The following is a 13,406-nucleotide window of genomic DNA, read 5'->3' on the forward strand; positions in this document are numbered from 1 at the left end:
AGGCAAGATGTAAAGAAATGCTAAGGTTAAAAATTCATCCTGCAGTTAAAATGTGGAACCTTTATACAGCTTTATTACTGTGAAGTGCATGTTTGGTCCTGCTGTTTCCAGCAGTTAACCCCAAATGAAACCACACTGAGAAGGTGAGAACTGGATCTCCGCTCCATCTGGGTGAGGCTACTCTCCCTCCAAACCAAGCTTTAGAATGCAGCTTTCTCCCCTTCCACTCTCACATCATTAGGTGGGTGCTCTCTAGGGAGAAGAGTGAGACCGATACATATAAGGAAGCAATATATTCTAAGCAGTGTTTCTCAAATCTGAGAAAAGCACAGACCCATTAACATTTTCTAACGTAACTTCAATGTTATTTTTATTATAGTGTTATGAAATGTGTACAAACTGCCAACAGTTTCTGTAGAACCATGAACTGATGATTGTTTGGCTGAAGTCGATGCTCATGACGTGAGTAGTGTTAGGACGGTGGCGGTGGCGGGACTCCAGCGGGGATGATGCCGGTGCCACTGTGTACTGAGAATGATCCCAGTCTCTCCCACCTCCACCTTGGCGCAACTGCGGCAGAGCCACTGTCCCTCCAGAGCACTGTGGTGTCATCTGGCCTTTGCTGGAACTGAACACAATCATGAAGTCTGTTCTTCATAACGTAAAACACAGCTTGTGACAGTTACCACTTAGAGTCAACGTGATACATTTCTGAAGCAATACTTAGTTAGCAGGTACTCATACTGTTTTGTTTTTTAAGATTATGGCTAAGATAAGAACATTTAGACGTTGTCAGAACTCAGAGAATGACACACTGTCCTGATGGGTAAGAATGTGAGGCCCATTCAGGGCTCAGGCTATGCCAGCTGTGCCTGTAGATGGCGAGTTAGCCACCGCAATCTCTGGATGTCCATTTCCTCATCCTAATGTAGCAGGTAATGATACTGCCCTTGAAGGCCGTTATAAGATTCAGGTAAATCTCAGTTCAGTGCCAGCCGTGAAGTCAGTGGGTATTCAATGAGCCTCTTTTCCCCTGTGGGTGCTGAAGAAGTCACAGATAAAAGAACAAAAGTTTGGGTTTGAACAATAGTCTGTAAGTGGGTTTTGAACAGGTTTTTTGGGTCTTGTATAGTGGTTTTTTATTTTGTTTTATTTTTGCTTTTTAGGGTCACACCCATGGCATATGGAGGTTCCCAGGCCAGGGGCTGAATCAGAGCTACAGCTGCCAGCCTATGCCACAGCCACACCAGATCTGAGCCTCGTCTGCAACCTACACCTCATCTCACACCGGATCTTTAACCCACTGAGCAAGGCCAGGGATTGAACCCGCAACCTCATGGTTCCTAGTTGGATTCGTTTCTGCTGCGCCACAATGGGAACTCCTCCGTTTTTTGTTTTTTTTGGTTTGACCATGCTCACACCATGTGGAAGTTCCAGGGCCAGGGATCGAACCCAAGCTGCTGCAGTGACAACGCCAGCCAGGTCCTTAACCTACTGTACCACACTGGTAACTCCTATATAGTTTATTTATGTATTTATTTACTTGTTTCTTTTTTTGGCCTCACTGCAGCATATGAAGTTTTGGGGCCAGGAATCACATCTGAGCCACAGTTGTGACCTACACTATAGCTATGGTAATGCCAAATCCTTTAACCCACTGGCCAGGCCAGGGATTGAACCTGCGTCCTGGCACTGCAGAGATGCCACCAATCCCACTGCACCACAGCAGGAACTCCTCCTATATGGTTTTAGATGAATGTGTCAATAGGTGGAAGGTAGCAGAAGGCTGAGGATTAGTAGTGGAAGGATCTGACTACTGTCTCTATTCATCCATTTAAATTTCTGCACATACTTCCATGTTGCGCTTTGCTCTCTTAAGCTGTAGCACTGGGCAGAAAGAAGTCCATGGAAACAGGTGTTGACCCACGTGTGTTAGAGGAGCAACAGGTATCCTTCAGCAATTTGATTCGGGTAGGAGAGAAAAATCTCCCCAACCACTGTGTACTGAGAAATGAGTCGGTACGTGCAGATGGGTGCAAATAAACTTGCCCAAAAGGGTTATCCCCAAGAGGTGAGAACTGAAAAATGACAGCCCAAAGAAGGCTGGAAATCTCTTCTGAAGTAGTAGATTCTACCTGGTACCGTGAAGTAGGTTTGGTAAGCCACTGAGTTTTTGAGGTGAAAGTCAAAACTTTCTTCCTGTGAGCCAAACACGGGGTATCATGCCAGTTCTATTCTGGAATATCTGTGTGTGTGTGGCCCTGAGACTGGCCTAGGTGTGCCTTGAGGAGTTAATGATTACCCCAGCAGCTGTCTAAACGCCTTGGTTCCAGGGGCTGCAGGCAGTTAGAGGAATCTCTGGAGAGCAGCATGTTTCCCCTGCTCTTTGGAGCTGGACTGGTGGTTCTGAACCTAGTAACTTCTGCTAGGAGCCAGAAGACAGGACCCCTTAGTGGCTCCAGCGATCAGCCACTCTTCCGGGGAGCGGATCAGCATGACTTTGCCATCATGATCCCTCCAGGAGGCACAGAATGCTTCTGGCAATTTGCCCACCAGACCGGATATTTCTATTTCAGTTATGAGGTGGGTACCTGGGCCCCTCTGGCCATAATGGGGACTTGTTTTTCTTGTTTGTTAACTTCCTTTTGTAATGGGGGTCATGTTTTAAATGAACACAAGGTTCTAGTTGACTTGTATGCTGTGACTCCCTACCTGTTAATGAAATCAGGCTGCAGTTAGCTGGAAACTCTTGATGTGTGAATCACTAAAACATATGGCTTGGCTTCTCAAATTGGGGGCTGTGAAACTGCACTCAAAAGTCATGGGACAAACCAGGTGCCTCTTCCTGGAAAGGTAATCATCCCACTTACTCGCATTTGGAGATAAGAGGGAAAAGAATATATTTTAAAAATATTAAAACAACATGGATATGGTACCACGTTGAATGAAAAGTCACACGAATTTTGGTGACAGACCCAGAGATTTCAAAGATGCTTCAGTTTATGAGGCTAGGGGAGCAGCATTTACTCTCTTGCCTTTAGGGGTAATTCCAGCAAATTAGAGAATCACTGGCTCAGGTTTCCTCTATTCTGTCAGACAGTCCAATTTCTTTTTGGAATGTAAATGTTTTCAAGTTGCCTGTTCAGAGGCCAAGTACTTTTTTTTTTTTTTTTTGTCTTTTTAGGGCTGCACTCACTGCATATGGAGGTTCCCAGGCTATGGGGTCTAATTGGAGCTACAGCTGCCAGCGTACGCCAGAGCCTCAGCAACAGCAACACCAGACCCAAGCCATGTCTGTGACCTACACCACAGCCACGGCAACACCGGATCTCAACCCACTGAGCAAGGCCAGGGATTGAATCTGCAACCTCATGGTTCCTAGTCGGATTCGTTAACCACTGAGCCACGACGGGAACTCCAGAGGCCAAGTACTTTAATCCATGCTGTGGTCGCACACCAGGTATCCAAGGATGGTCTGGATAAACTTAGAAGCTGTTCATCTCCTTTGTTTTTTTTTTGTTTGTTTGTTTTTTCTTTTTAGGGCTGCACCTGCAGCATATGGAAGTTCCTGGACTAGGGGTTGAATTGGAGCTGCAGCTGAGGCCTGTGCCACAGCCATGGCAATGCAGGTTCTGAGCCACATCTGCACCCTACACTGCAGCTTACGTCAACAATGGCTCCTTAACCCACTGAGTGAGGCCAGGGTTTGAACCTGTATCCTCAGACACTATGTCGAGTTCTTAACCTGCTGAGCCACCACAGGAGCTCCATTGTTTCTTTTTTTATCTTAGAAACCTAAATTGTATTTACACAATAAAAGACTATATTGATCTTCTTCCACTCCAGAGTAGCTTAATATTTATTTTAAACTAACTTAGAGATTTTTTTTAATCTCTGAATTTAAGATAAAATAGCAGCTACCAGTCAGCTCACTGTAGCCTGGGTTTATCAAGACCCAGCTTGAACAGAAGTACCTACTGAGTGCCAAAGTATTTGCCATCAAGTATCACATGAGCCCAAGGCTAGGATACTACCAAAGAAGTCAACATCAAGCAAGTTTAGCCAAGAACTCTACAGCCAGATTCATACATACCTACTAATACCTGCCAGCTATACTATGGTCTGAGACATGTCTTACCAGGGGTGCTACTGGCATTCTGGGCAATTCTTTGTCCTGCAATACTGCTTCTAGCATCGCTGTCCCCTCCCCTACTCACACCACCATCGTCTCAACCCAAATCCAAAGTAGGGGTTTGGGTGGTACCATTCCTGATTGGGAACCACAGTGCTGATGGTCACTGGGGGTCAATCTCACCATTCACCTCACTTCCTGATGATGGAGCAGCGACTTTTCTCCCTCTTTAATGTGTCTTGGCAGGTTCAGCGGACAGTGGGAATGTCACATGACCGGCATGTTGCTGCCACTGCACATACCCCACAGGGTTTCCTCATAGACACCTCTAAGAATGTTCGGGGCCAGATTAACTTCTCTACCCAAGAGACAGGTCTGTTTTCATCATCACGGCTATTACAATAATCACATGTTTCTTTGAAACTTGGAAAATAGTGAGGAAATATTGAAATTAAGTACCTGAAGTATAAAAACTCTGTGGCGTATTCACAAATGGATGGTGAAACAGTAGGAAAAGAAATTTAGCCTTCGACACCAAAAACTAGATTTCCTGGAAAATGCCAATGGCCAAGCACATTAATCAGCAGCCCACTGGCAGTTTGGAGGCAGTTTCCAGGTGACTCTTATTATAACTCCAGGGTCCAGAAGCTCAATTTTATCTGGTCATCTCCAACTGACCAGGTTACGGGAAAGTGATCAAAATAGGCAGATCCATTTATGATACAGAATTCCAATTAATAAATTTATCATAGGATATTTCTTTCCAGTCATAAGGACTCTTGAGCCAGTTACCAAAAAGCAGACTCAACAAAAGGAAGTGCATGGCCATGAAAAATATCCACATTCTACAACGAAGCACCTCTCCAGTCACTAGAAAATTCCTACAGCCAGATCAACATGTCCTTACCCTGAACAGCACCAGTCGGTTTTACCTGTCCTCTCTATCAGCCAAGTGTACAACAAAAGACAGTGTTTCTCAACAAGGACATAAAACAATCCTTCAATGTATAGCACAGGATTGTCAGCATTTTTATTTTGCATCTTTGGTCCCCACATCGCAGCGGGACCCTCCATTCATTCTGACAATCAAATATACTGCCACACTTTTCTAATGCTGCTCCACCCCACTCCTCCCTCACCGCCACCCGCGAGGCAACCCCCGGTTGAGAACCAGCACCAGTGCATACCTCCAAACCACAGCCTCTTCATTCACAAAGCAGCAATTTCTCCCTAGTTTCAAGTTTAAGATGGTATCCCAGCTCTAACAGTGTACAGGCAGGCAAACACTATGCTCTTAATTTTCACTCCATTTGCTGAGCAGAAATTCCTTAAGAGATATGGGAATAACAGGTTGAAAAGGAGGAAGAAAACACTGTTTTTTCCACCCAGTATATAGTTACTAATTGGCAAAGCATAATTATTATAAATGATATTTAGCCAAGTAAGTTTCATGCAAGATCAGTATCTTCCGCATCAAAAACCGGATTTTTGGGCTTCCTAAGTAAGAAGAAGGTGCTATAGTAGCACAATTAATCCTGGAGAACAGCTATCTCCAGGGAAATGTAGAGGGTGGGAGAGCAACAAAGAGATCAAGACCTGGTAATGATCTAGGGATTCCTACAGGTTTCTATCAGCTATGTCTAAAAAATCAGCAAAATCGCTTTGGTTCTGTGCAAGTGTACCTCAATTTTGGAGTCTTTTATGAGGGACCTGAGACGGACCACAAAGAGAGTGAAAGAAAACAACTGAATGACACTCTGGATGCAATTGAGGTAACTGTTTTGTGGGAGAGAAACATCCATGGAAACTGATTTTAAACTTGGAGGGAAGAGGAGTTCCCACTGTGGCTCAGTAGTAACAAACCCAACCCTAGTATCCATGAGGACGCAGGTTTGATCCCTGGCCTTGCTCAGTGGGTTAAGTATCTGGCATTGCTGTGAGCTGTGGTGTAGGCTGCAGATGCGGCTCAGATCCTGTGTTGCTGTGGCTGTGGTATAGGCCCACAGCTACAGCTCTGATTCGACCCCTAGCCTGGGAACTTCCATATGCTGCAGGTGTGGCCCTAAGAAGCAAAAGGGGAAAAAAAAAACAAAACCTGAAGAAAAAAAAAACAAACAAAAAACCAAAAAGCAAACAAAATTTGGAGGGAAGATTGGAATTTATATCATGGGAGAAATATTTGAGTGAGGGCTCATCTGGGTAAAAACCAAACAGGCAAAGGGATTTGAAGCCCTTAATTTTGTGACTTGAAGCTCTTGAAATTCCTCACTTGTTTTATGCCAGGGATTGGCAAATAATGGCTCACAGGCCAAATCTGGCCCATTGCCTGTTTGGTTTTAATTCAGATATAACTCACCATTTCAAGTGTACAGCTTAGTGGTTTACAAGTTCCTGCAACCATTACCAGCACTGAATTCCTGAACAGTTTCATCACCCCAAAAAGAAACTGCGTACCTATTATTCGCTCTCTGTTCTCTATGCCCTCCAGCCCTGGGTAATCCCTCACTAATCTACTTTCTGTCTCTATAGATTTGTCTGTTCTGTACATTTCATAGGAGTGGGATCATACAATGTGGCCTTTTGTGTTTGGCTTCTTTCATTCAGCATGTTTTCAAGGTTCATCCACATTGTAGCATGTATTACTACTTTAGTCCTTTTATGAATAGTATTCTATTGTGTACATATACCACATTTTACCCATTTATCAGCTGGTTATTTTCATTTTTTGGCTATCATGAATAATTCTGCTATAAGCATTTACATAAAAATTTTGTGTGAATATGTTTTCATTTTTGTACACAGCTAAGTGGTATATTCTTTGGTAACTTTTTAACTTAGATGGGGATCTGCTAATTTCCACAGTGGCTAAACAGCTTTACACTCCCACCAGCAGTGTATGAGGCTTGCAATTTCTCCATATCCTTGCTAGAACATTATTGTCCTTCTTGCTACAGCCATCCTAAGGTGTGTGGTTTTTTTTGTTGTTTTTTTTTTTGTCTTTTTGCTATTTCTTGGGGCGCTCCTGCGGCACATGGAGGTTCCAGGCTAGAGGTCCAATCGGAGCTGTAGCCACCGGCCTACGCCAGGGCCACAGCAACGCGGGATCCGAGCCGCGTCTGCAACCTACACCACAGCTCACGGCAACGCCGGATCATTAACCCACTGAGCAAGGGCAGGGACTGAACCCGCAACCCCATGGTTCCTAGTTGGATTCGTTAACCACTGCGCCACGACAGGAACTCTGGGTGTGTGGTTTTTGATTTGTATCTCCCTAATGACTAATGATATTGAGCATCTTTTCATGTGCTTTTTGGCCTTCTGTATAGTTTCTTTGGAGAAATGTCTATTCAAATCCTTTGCCCATTTAAAAATCTGGTTGTCTTTGTCTTTTTAGGGCCATACCCACAGCATATGGAAGTTCCCAGGCTAGGGGTCAAACTGGAGCTATAGCTGCTGGCCTACACCACAGCCACAGCCATGCCAGATCTGAGCTGCATCTTCAACCTATACTACAGCTCACGGCAACATCAGATCCTTAACCTGCTGAGTGAAGCCAGAGATAGAACCTGTGTCCTCATGGATATTAGTCGGCTTCATTATTGCTGAGCCACAGTGGAACTCCTGATTGTCTTTTTTTTTGTCTTTTGTCTTTCTTTCTTTCTTTTTTTTTTTTTTTGTTGTTGTTGTTGCTATTTCTTGGGCCGCTCCCGCGGCATATGGAGGTTCCCAGGCTAGGGGTTGAATCGGAGCTGTAGCCACCGGCCTACACCAGAGCCACAGCAACTCGGGATCCGAGCCGCGTCTGCAAGCTACACCACAGCTCACGGCAACGCCGGATCGTTAACCCACTGAGCAAGGGCAGGGACCGAACCCGCGACCTCATGGTTCCTAGTCGGATTCGTTAACCACTGCGCCACGACGGGAACTCCCTGATTGTCTTTTTATTGGTGAGTTCTAAGAGTTCTTTACATATTCTGGATACAAATCCCTTATCAGATATACGATTTGCAAGTACTTCCTCCCATTCTTTGGGAACTTTTCTTTTTTTCCTTGCCTCACCCACGGCATGCAGAAGTTCCCCAGCCAGGGACTGAACCCATGCCACATCTGTAACCAGAGCCACAGCAATGCCAGATCCTTAATCCACTGGCCCACAAGGGAATTCCCGTCTTCACTTTCTTGATACTCTTCTTGGTGCATAAAAGCCCACTGCATGATTTTGTAAATGAAATTTTACTGGAACACAGCCATGCTCATTTGCAATTATAGTTGGCCCTCTGTATCTGCTGATATGGAGGGCTGACTATGCGACTTGAGCATCCACTGTAGGTCCTGGAACCAATCTCCCCAAAGATACTGAGGAACAGCTAACTGTACATATTGTCTATGGATGCTCTCGTGCTACAGTGGCAGAGTTTAGTAACTGCAACAGAGACTGGCCCTTTAATAAAAAAATCGCAGGGCTTTATCTCTATTAGATACAAAGATTTAAAGATATCACCAGGAGAGGCAAAGATGTGCTCAGAACATGTCTAAATCTAGATATTCTGGAAGAGCTTTCTAATTTCAACATTCAAGGTGTTTTTATTATTTTTTTTGTCTTTTTGCCTTTTCTAGGGCCGCACCCGCGGCATATGGAGGTTCCCAGGCTAGGGATCTAATTGGAGCTGTACCGCCGGCCTACGCCAGTCATAGCAACTAGGGATCTGAGCCGCATCTGCGACCTACACCACAGCTCACGGCAATGCCAGATCCTTAACCCACTGAGTGAGGCCAGAGATCAAACCCCAAACCTCATGATTCTTAGTCAGATTCGTTAACCACTGAGCCACGATGGGAACTCAACACTCGATTTTTGTTTTATTTTTTTGCTTTTTAGGGGCTGCACCGCAGCATATGGAAGTTCCCAGGCTAGGAGTCAAATTGGAGTTACAGTGGCCAGCCTACTCCACAGCCACAGCAATGTGAGATCCAAGCTGCATCTGCGACCTAGACCACAGCTCACCACGCCAGATCCTTAACCCACGGAGCAAGGCCAGGAGTCGAACCCACATCCTCATGGATCATGATCATTAACTGCTGAGATGCTAAGGAACTCCCAACACTCAAGTTTTTCATTATAAAAATTATTTTTTAAAAATTAAAGTCCAGGCCATTTCTGCAACAAAATTAGCATATATCAACAACTCTAACTGCCAACTTATGTCGTATCATAAGGTCATATGAGTAAGTTATCCAACTTCCAGATAAATGAGTTTAGTGCTGGTGGGTACCCAGGCGAGGCTAGATAAGGCATAGGGAGGAGCCCTGCCTGTATTTCACCTTGTCTCACAGGAGAGTACACGGAAGGTGCAGCGCAACATCTTTCACATGTGGCGATACTATAACTTTGCCCGCATGAGAAAAACGGCTGACTTTTTTCTTCTCCAATCAAACTATAACTATGTGAATTGGTGGTCGACAGCCCAGAGCCTTGTTATTGTTCTTTCTGGGATCCTGCAGCTCTACTTCTTGAAGCGTCTCTTCAACATCCCAACGACCACAGACACAAAGAAGCCAAGATGCTAAACTCCAGCAAATACGGTGCCCTGGCTCTTTTCTTCTGGGGCACAAGCTTTGTCAAAGCTATGGTCAAATCACCTTTGTAAAGTTTTTTGGGGAAAAAAAAAAAATCAAGTTTTCTTGTTAGAAAGATGTAGTCTATTGCTCTCAACTACACAGGGAAATGACAATAAAATAAATGTGTGAGTTTGGATGCTGGCTATTTCTAACATATGCATCAAATGCTATTATCAAAACATTGCCCATAATACAGCAGTCTCTTGACTTTCTCTATGCCTACTTAGAAATTAACAGAGAAGCTTGGACGGGAGAAGAGTTGAAAAAAATATAAAACTGGGTTTATATACTGCATACAAAAATAGGAGTTGGTAGAGTGTTTTGTAATTGAAAAATGCTTTATTTATTTATTTTGCTTTTGAGGGCTACACCCACAGCATAGCTCCCACACTAGGGGTTGAATCGGTTATACAGTTGCCGGCCTACACCACAGCCACAGCCACGCCAGATCCAAACCGCGTCTGCAACCTACAGCACAGCTCACAGCAACGCTAGATTCTTAACTCACTGCGCAAGGCCAGGGATCAAACCCACAACCTCATGGTTCCTAGTTGGATTCACTTCCGCTGCACCACAATGGGAACTCCAAAAAAAAAAAAAAGCTTTATTTTTAAGAGATGTCACCTTTAGAATTTAAAGTAAGCAATATGTTAACTTAAAAATTCATTTACAATACAGGTAGTTTAAAAGCTTTTGTCTTAATGTTTTTCATTAAAAAATATTTTAATAATTCTAAAATTAATTTTGGAAGGCATGGGGGAAGAATGGAGGAGCTGAATTATGTCAGGGTCTCTGATTAGTGCTTTTTATCTAGTCAAGTATTTATAAGGATATATATATGGGTGTGTATATACATATACCCAAATCACTTTGCTGTACACCTGAAAACTAACAAACTACTGTAAATCAACTACACTTCAATAAAAAATTTCAATTAAAACAAAACACTTAAAAGAGAAGTTGTTTTAGGAAACGAAGGTGATAAAAAGTAACATTTGGCCTGGAATCACACCATTCAAGAAAAAGAAAAATCGAGAAAACCACCTGTAAAAGCCAGGATAACATATCAAATTATAGTCATACGATGCTACTCTTAATAACAGAAATATTCAGTATAAGCATTATAAAAATAATTCTTACCATTTATTCAGTTTTGCCAGGCACTGTACTAGGTACTTTACAATCATGATTTCTAATTCTAAAAACCATGCTTAGAAAGACAGTTCTGTTTTTTTAAAACAAAAGAAGGAAATGAATCTTATTAAAGTTTAACGACTCATCTAAAGCCATACAGCTAGTAAGTGTCAGAAGCAGTGTTTGAATCCAAGTTTTTCTTCCATACCACACAGCACCTACCATAAAGAAAAGCAACAGAATACACTGCTCTTACTATTTTATCCAAATTTCATTTGTAAAATCCCCACAGTCTACTATTCTGATATGGCAATATCTATCTTTCACAGTGTTAATAAATTATTAAGGAAATCCATTATGTTTGTGTTTGGATAACAGTGTTATCATAGATAACAAAAGTACGCTATTCTTGTCCTCGGGTCCAACAATTTAGAACCTGTTACTCAAAACAAGAAGCCCTCTGATTCAAACATAAAACACAGATTTCTATTGAGTCACAATCACAAAGATCCGAAACTCCATTTTTGAGCCACTTCTGCATAATAAGAATCCAGCCTGGATTTGTCCATGATAGAATGTTAAACTAAGAAGTCCCTGAAGAGGTCAGTGTTGACAAAATTCACCATGACGGTGGAGCCTACACAGACACAGGAAAAGCTAGGCCCTTCCACACAGCCTTAAGTCCTCTCGATGACTTCGTTTTAAGTCAATGTCTCTTCATGCCGCACATATTCCCCAATGTCTGCTTGATGAAATACCACAATCGCCATGGGGTCTACTTTCCTGCAGTCTTGTGTAGACTTTGCTGCCACCCCAAAACCCTGGGATTCAAAAGAAGAGACACTGATTCACTCAAGTCATTCGATGAGCACGCATTAAGATTTGGAAATAACACAGATGAAAAAAATATAGTTCTTTGAGGACTTCAAAAGGTGCTGAGATCTTAGTCTCTCAAGTGAAGATTGAAAATACATCCTTCTTAAACAAAAAGATACTTGATTTTTTAACAGCTACCACATGTACTCACCAAAGGGATGTCTGCCATGGAGTACACCACAACTCCCTGGTACTGTGAAGTATTTTCAGTGATTCGACCAAGTCCAGATTTCAGCACATGGTTCCCATACAGGAAGGACTGCTCTGCTCCAGGCTTTATCCACACTTTATACTACAATACAAAGAATTACATCCAAGAGACATAATAAAAATAGTTAGATGCCTGCAGACAAGCTAGCTGCTGAATCTATGGTTAATTTTTTTCTTTCTTTATGAACAAAGTTTTTTTTCTTTTCTTTTTTTTGTCTTCTTAGGGCCACACCCGTAGCATATGGAAGTATCCAGGCTAGGGGCCAAATTGCAGCTGCAGCTGCCTCAGCAACGTCAGATCTGAGCTGCCTCTGCAACCTACACCACAGCTCACCACAAGGTCCAATCCTTAACCCACTGAGCCCAGGGATAGAACGTGCATCCTCATGGATACTGGTCGGGTTCCTTAACCGCTGAGCCACAACAGGAACTCCCCCATGCTGTTTATTTCATCCCTGTACTTCCTTTATCTCATAATACAAATTTCAAGGAAAAGAAAGAAAAAGGCATGCTTCCCTCAAACTGTTCAGAACTGCTAGGAGGTTCCTTCAACTCTACAATCGACCTTTCCCACGGGCAGTTTAACGGCTTTTTCTGGATCCCACTATGCTCCTCACCGCAGCCTCCTATTTACTTTTTCCTCTTGAACTAGATCAGAAAAGGCTTTTCTACTTTGCTGGAGATACTACTCCAATCACTACGCAGCCCCAACCACGCCCAAGCAGCAAGATCTAAGTAGGAACATCTCCAGGTGCTGGCACTGATCCTAGGCACCCTCAGGGACTAACGCAGGTGCCCAATTATCTGCAGTCTGATGTGGCCCTCAGCCTAGACCGCCCCCATCCCTAGAAGCGGGCTGAAAACCACTCCCCACAAACCTTGGCATAAGGTGCTAAGTAATCCAGAGCTGTGATGTGCAACCGAAACTTGTGGGTCTTCGTGAATTTTCCAAAGCACGTTCCCAGCGACATCAGCTTGTCACCAGAGATATTAGCGGCCAATTTTAAGATCTTTTCACTGAAAGGGTAAGGAAGAAGGAGGTGTCAGATAAGGGAGGCTGGTGGGACCCAGGCCTCCACCCGGGTCCATGCTGCCTACCCAGCCCCGCCTCACCTCACATAGTAAACCCGGTCGTTGTGCAGCCTGAAACAGTAGGTGCCGTCGGGCCTGTCAACCAGCAGCTGAAGATTCTCCCCGATGCTGAAAGCAGAAAAGAGGCTGGAGGCTGCGCCCGGACTCGTCCCGGCCCCGCGGCCCCGCTCTACCCACAGCCCTCCCCGCCATGCACGCACTCCCTCATCTGCCCCGGGCGTTCTTACTATTTTGCTATCTTCTCAAACATTACACGCGTCTCCTCTTCAGTCAGAGGCCGCATTTTCCCGCTGGGCTGGAACACCGGATCCTCGTGCCTCAGTCGCCGGAAACGGAAGGCCAG

The 13,406-nt window shown here is 43.9% G+C and overlaps 2 protein-coding genes across 2 annotated transcripts; one reads left to right on the forward strand and one right to left on the reverse strand.

Annotated features, from left to right (window-relative positions):
• On the forward strand, nt 1,632-9,894 carry TMED6 (transmembrane p24 trafficking protein 6). The gene is made up of 4 exons (XM_003126907.4): nt 1,632-2,583; nt 4,379-4,505; nt 5,756-5,904; nt 9,467-9,894. Exons 1-4 carry the CDS (start codon nt 2,371-2,373, stop codon nt 9,698-9,700), a joined length of 723 nt encoding a protein of 240 aa, XP_003126955.1. The 5' UTR covers nt 1,632-2,370; the 3' UTR covers nt 9,701-9,894.
• Nucleotides 10,071-13,383, reverse strand: NIP7 (NIP7, nucleolar pre-rRNA processing protein; the record flags this gene model as incomplete). The annotated part of the gene is given in 5 exon segments (NM_001048071.1): nt 10,071-11,706; nt 11,913-12,053; nt 12,850-12,988; nt 13,085-13,171; nt 13,291-13,383. Coding segments are annotated over 5 exon segments (543 nt in total). The 3' UTR covers nt 10,071-11,586.

This window comes from Sus scrofa, chromosome 6 (genome assembly GCF_000003025.6).
Source record: "Sus scrofa isolate TJ Tabasco breed Duroc chromosome 6, Sscrofa11.1, whole genome shotgun sequence".
NCBI classification, from domain to species: domain Eukaryota; kingdom Metazoa; phylum Chordata; class Mammalia; order Artiodactyla; family Suidae; genus Sus; species Sus scrofa.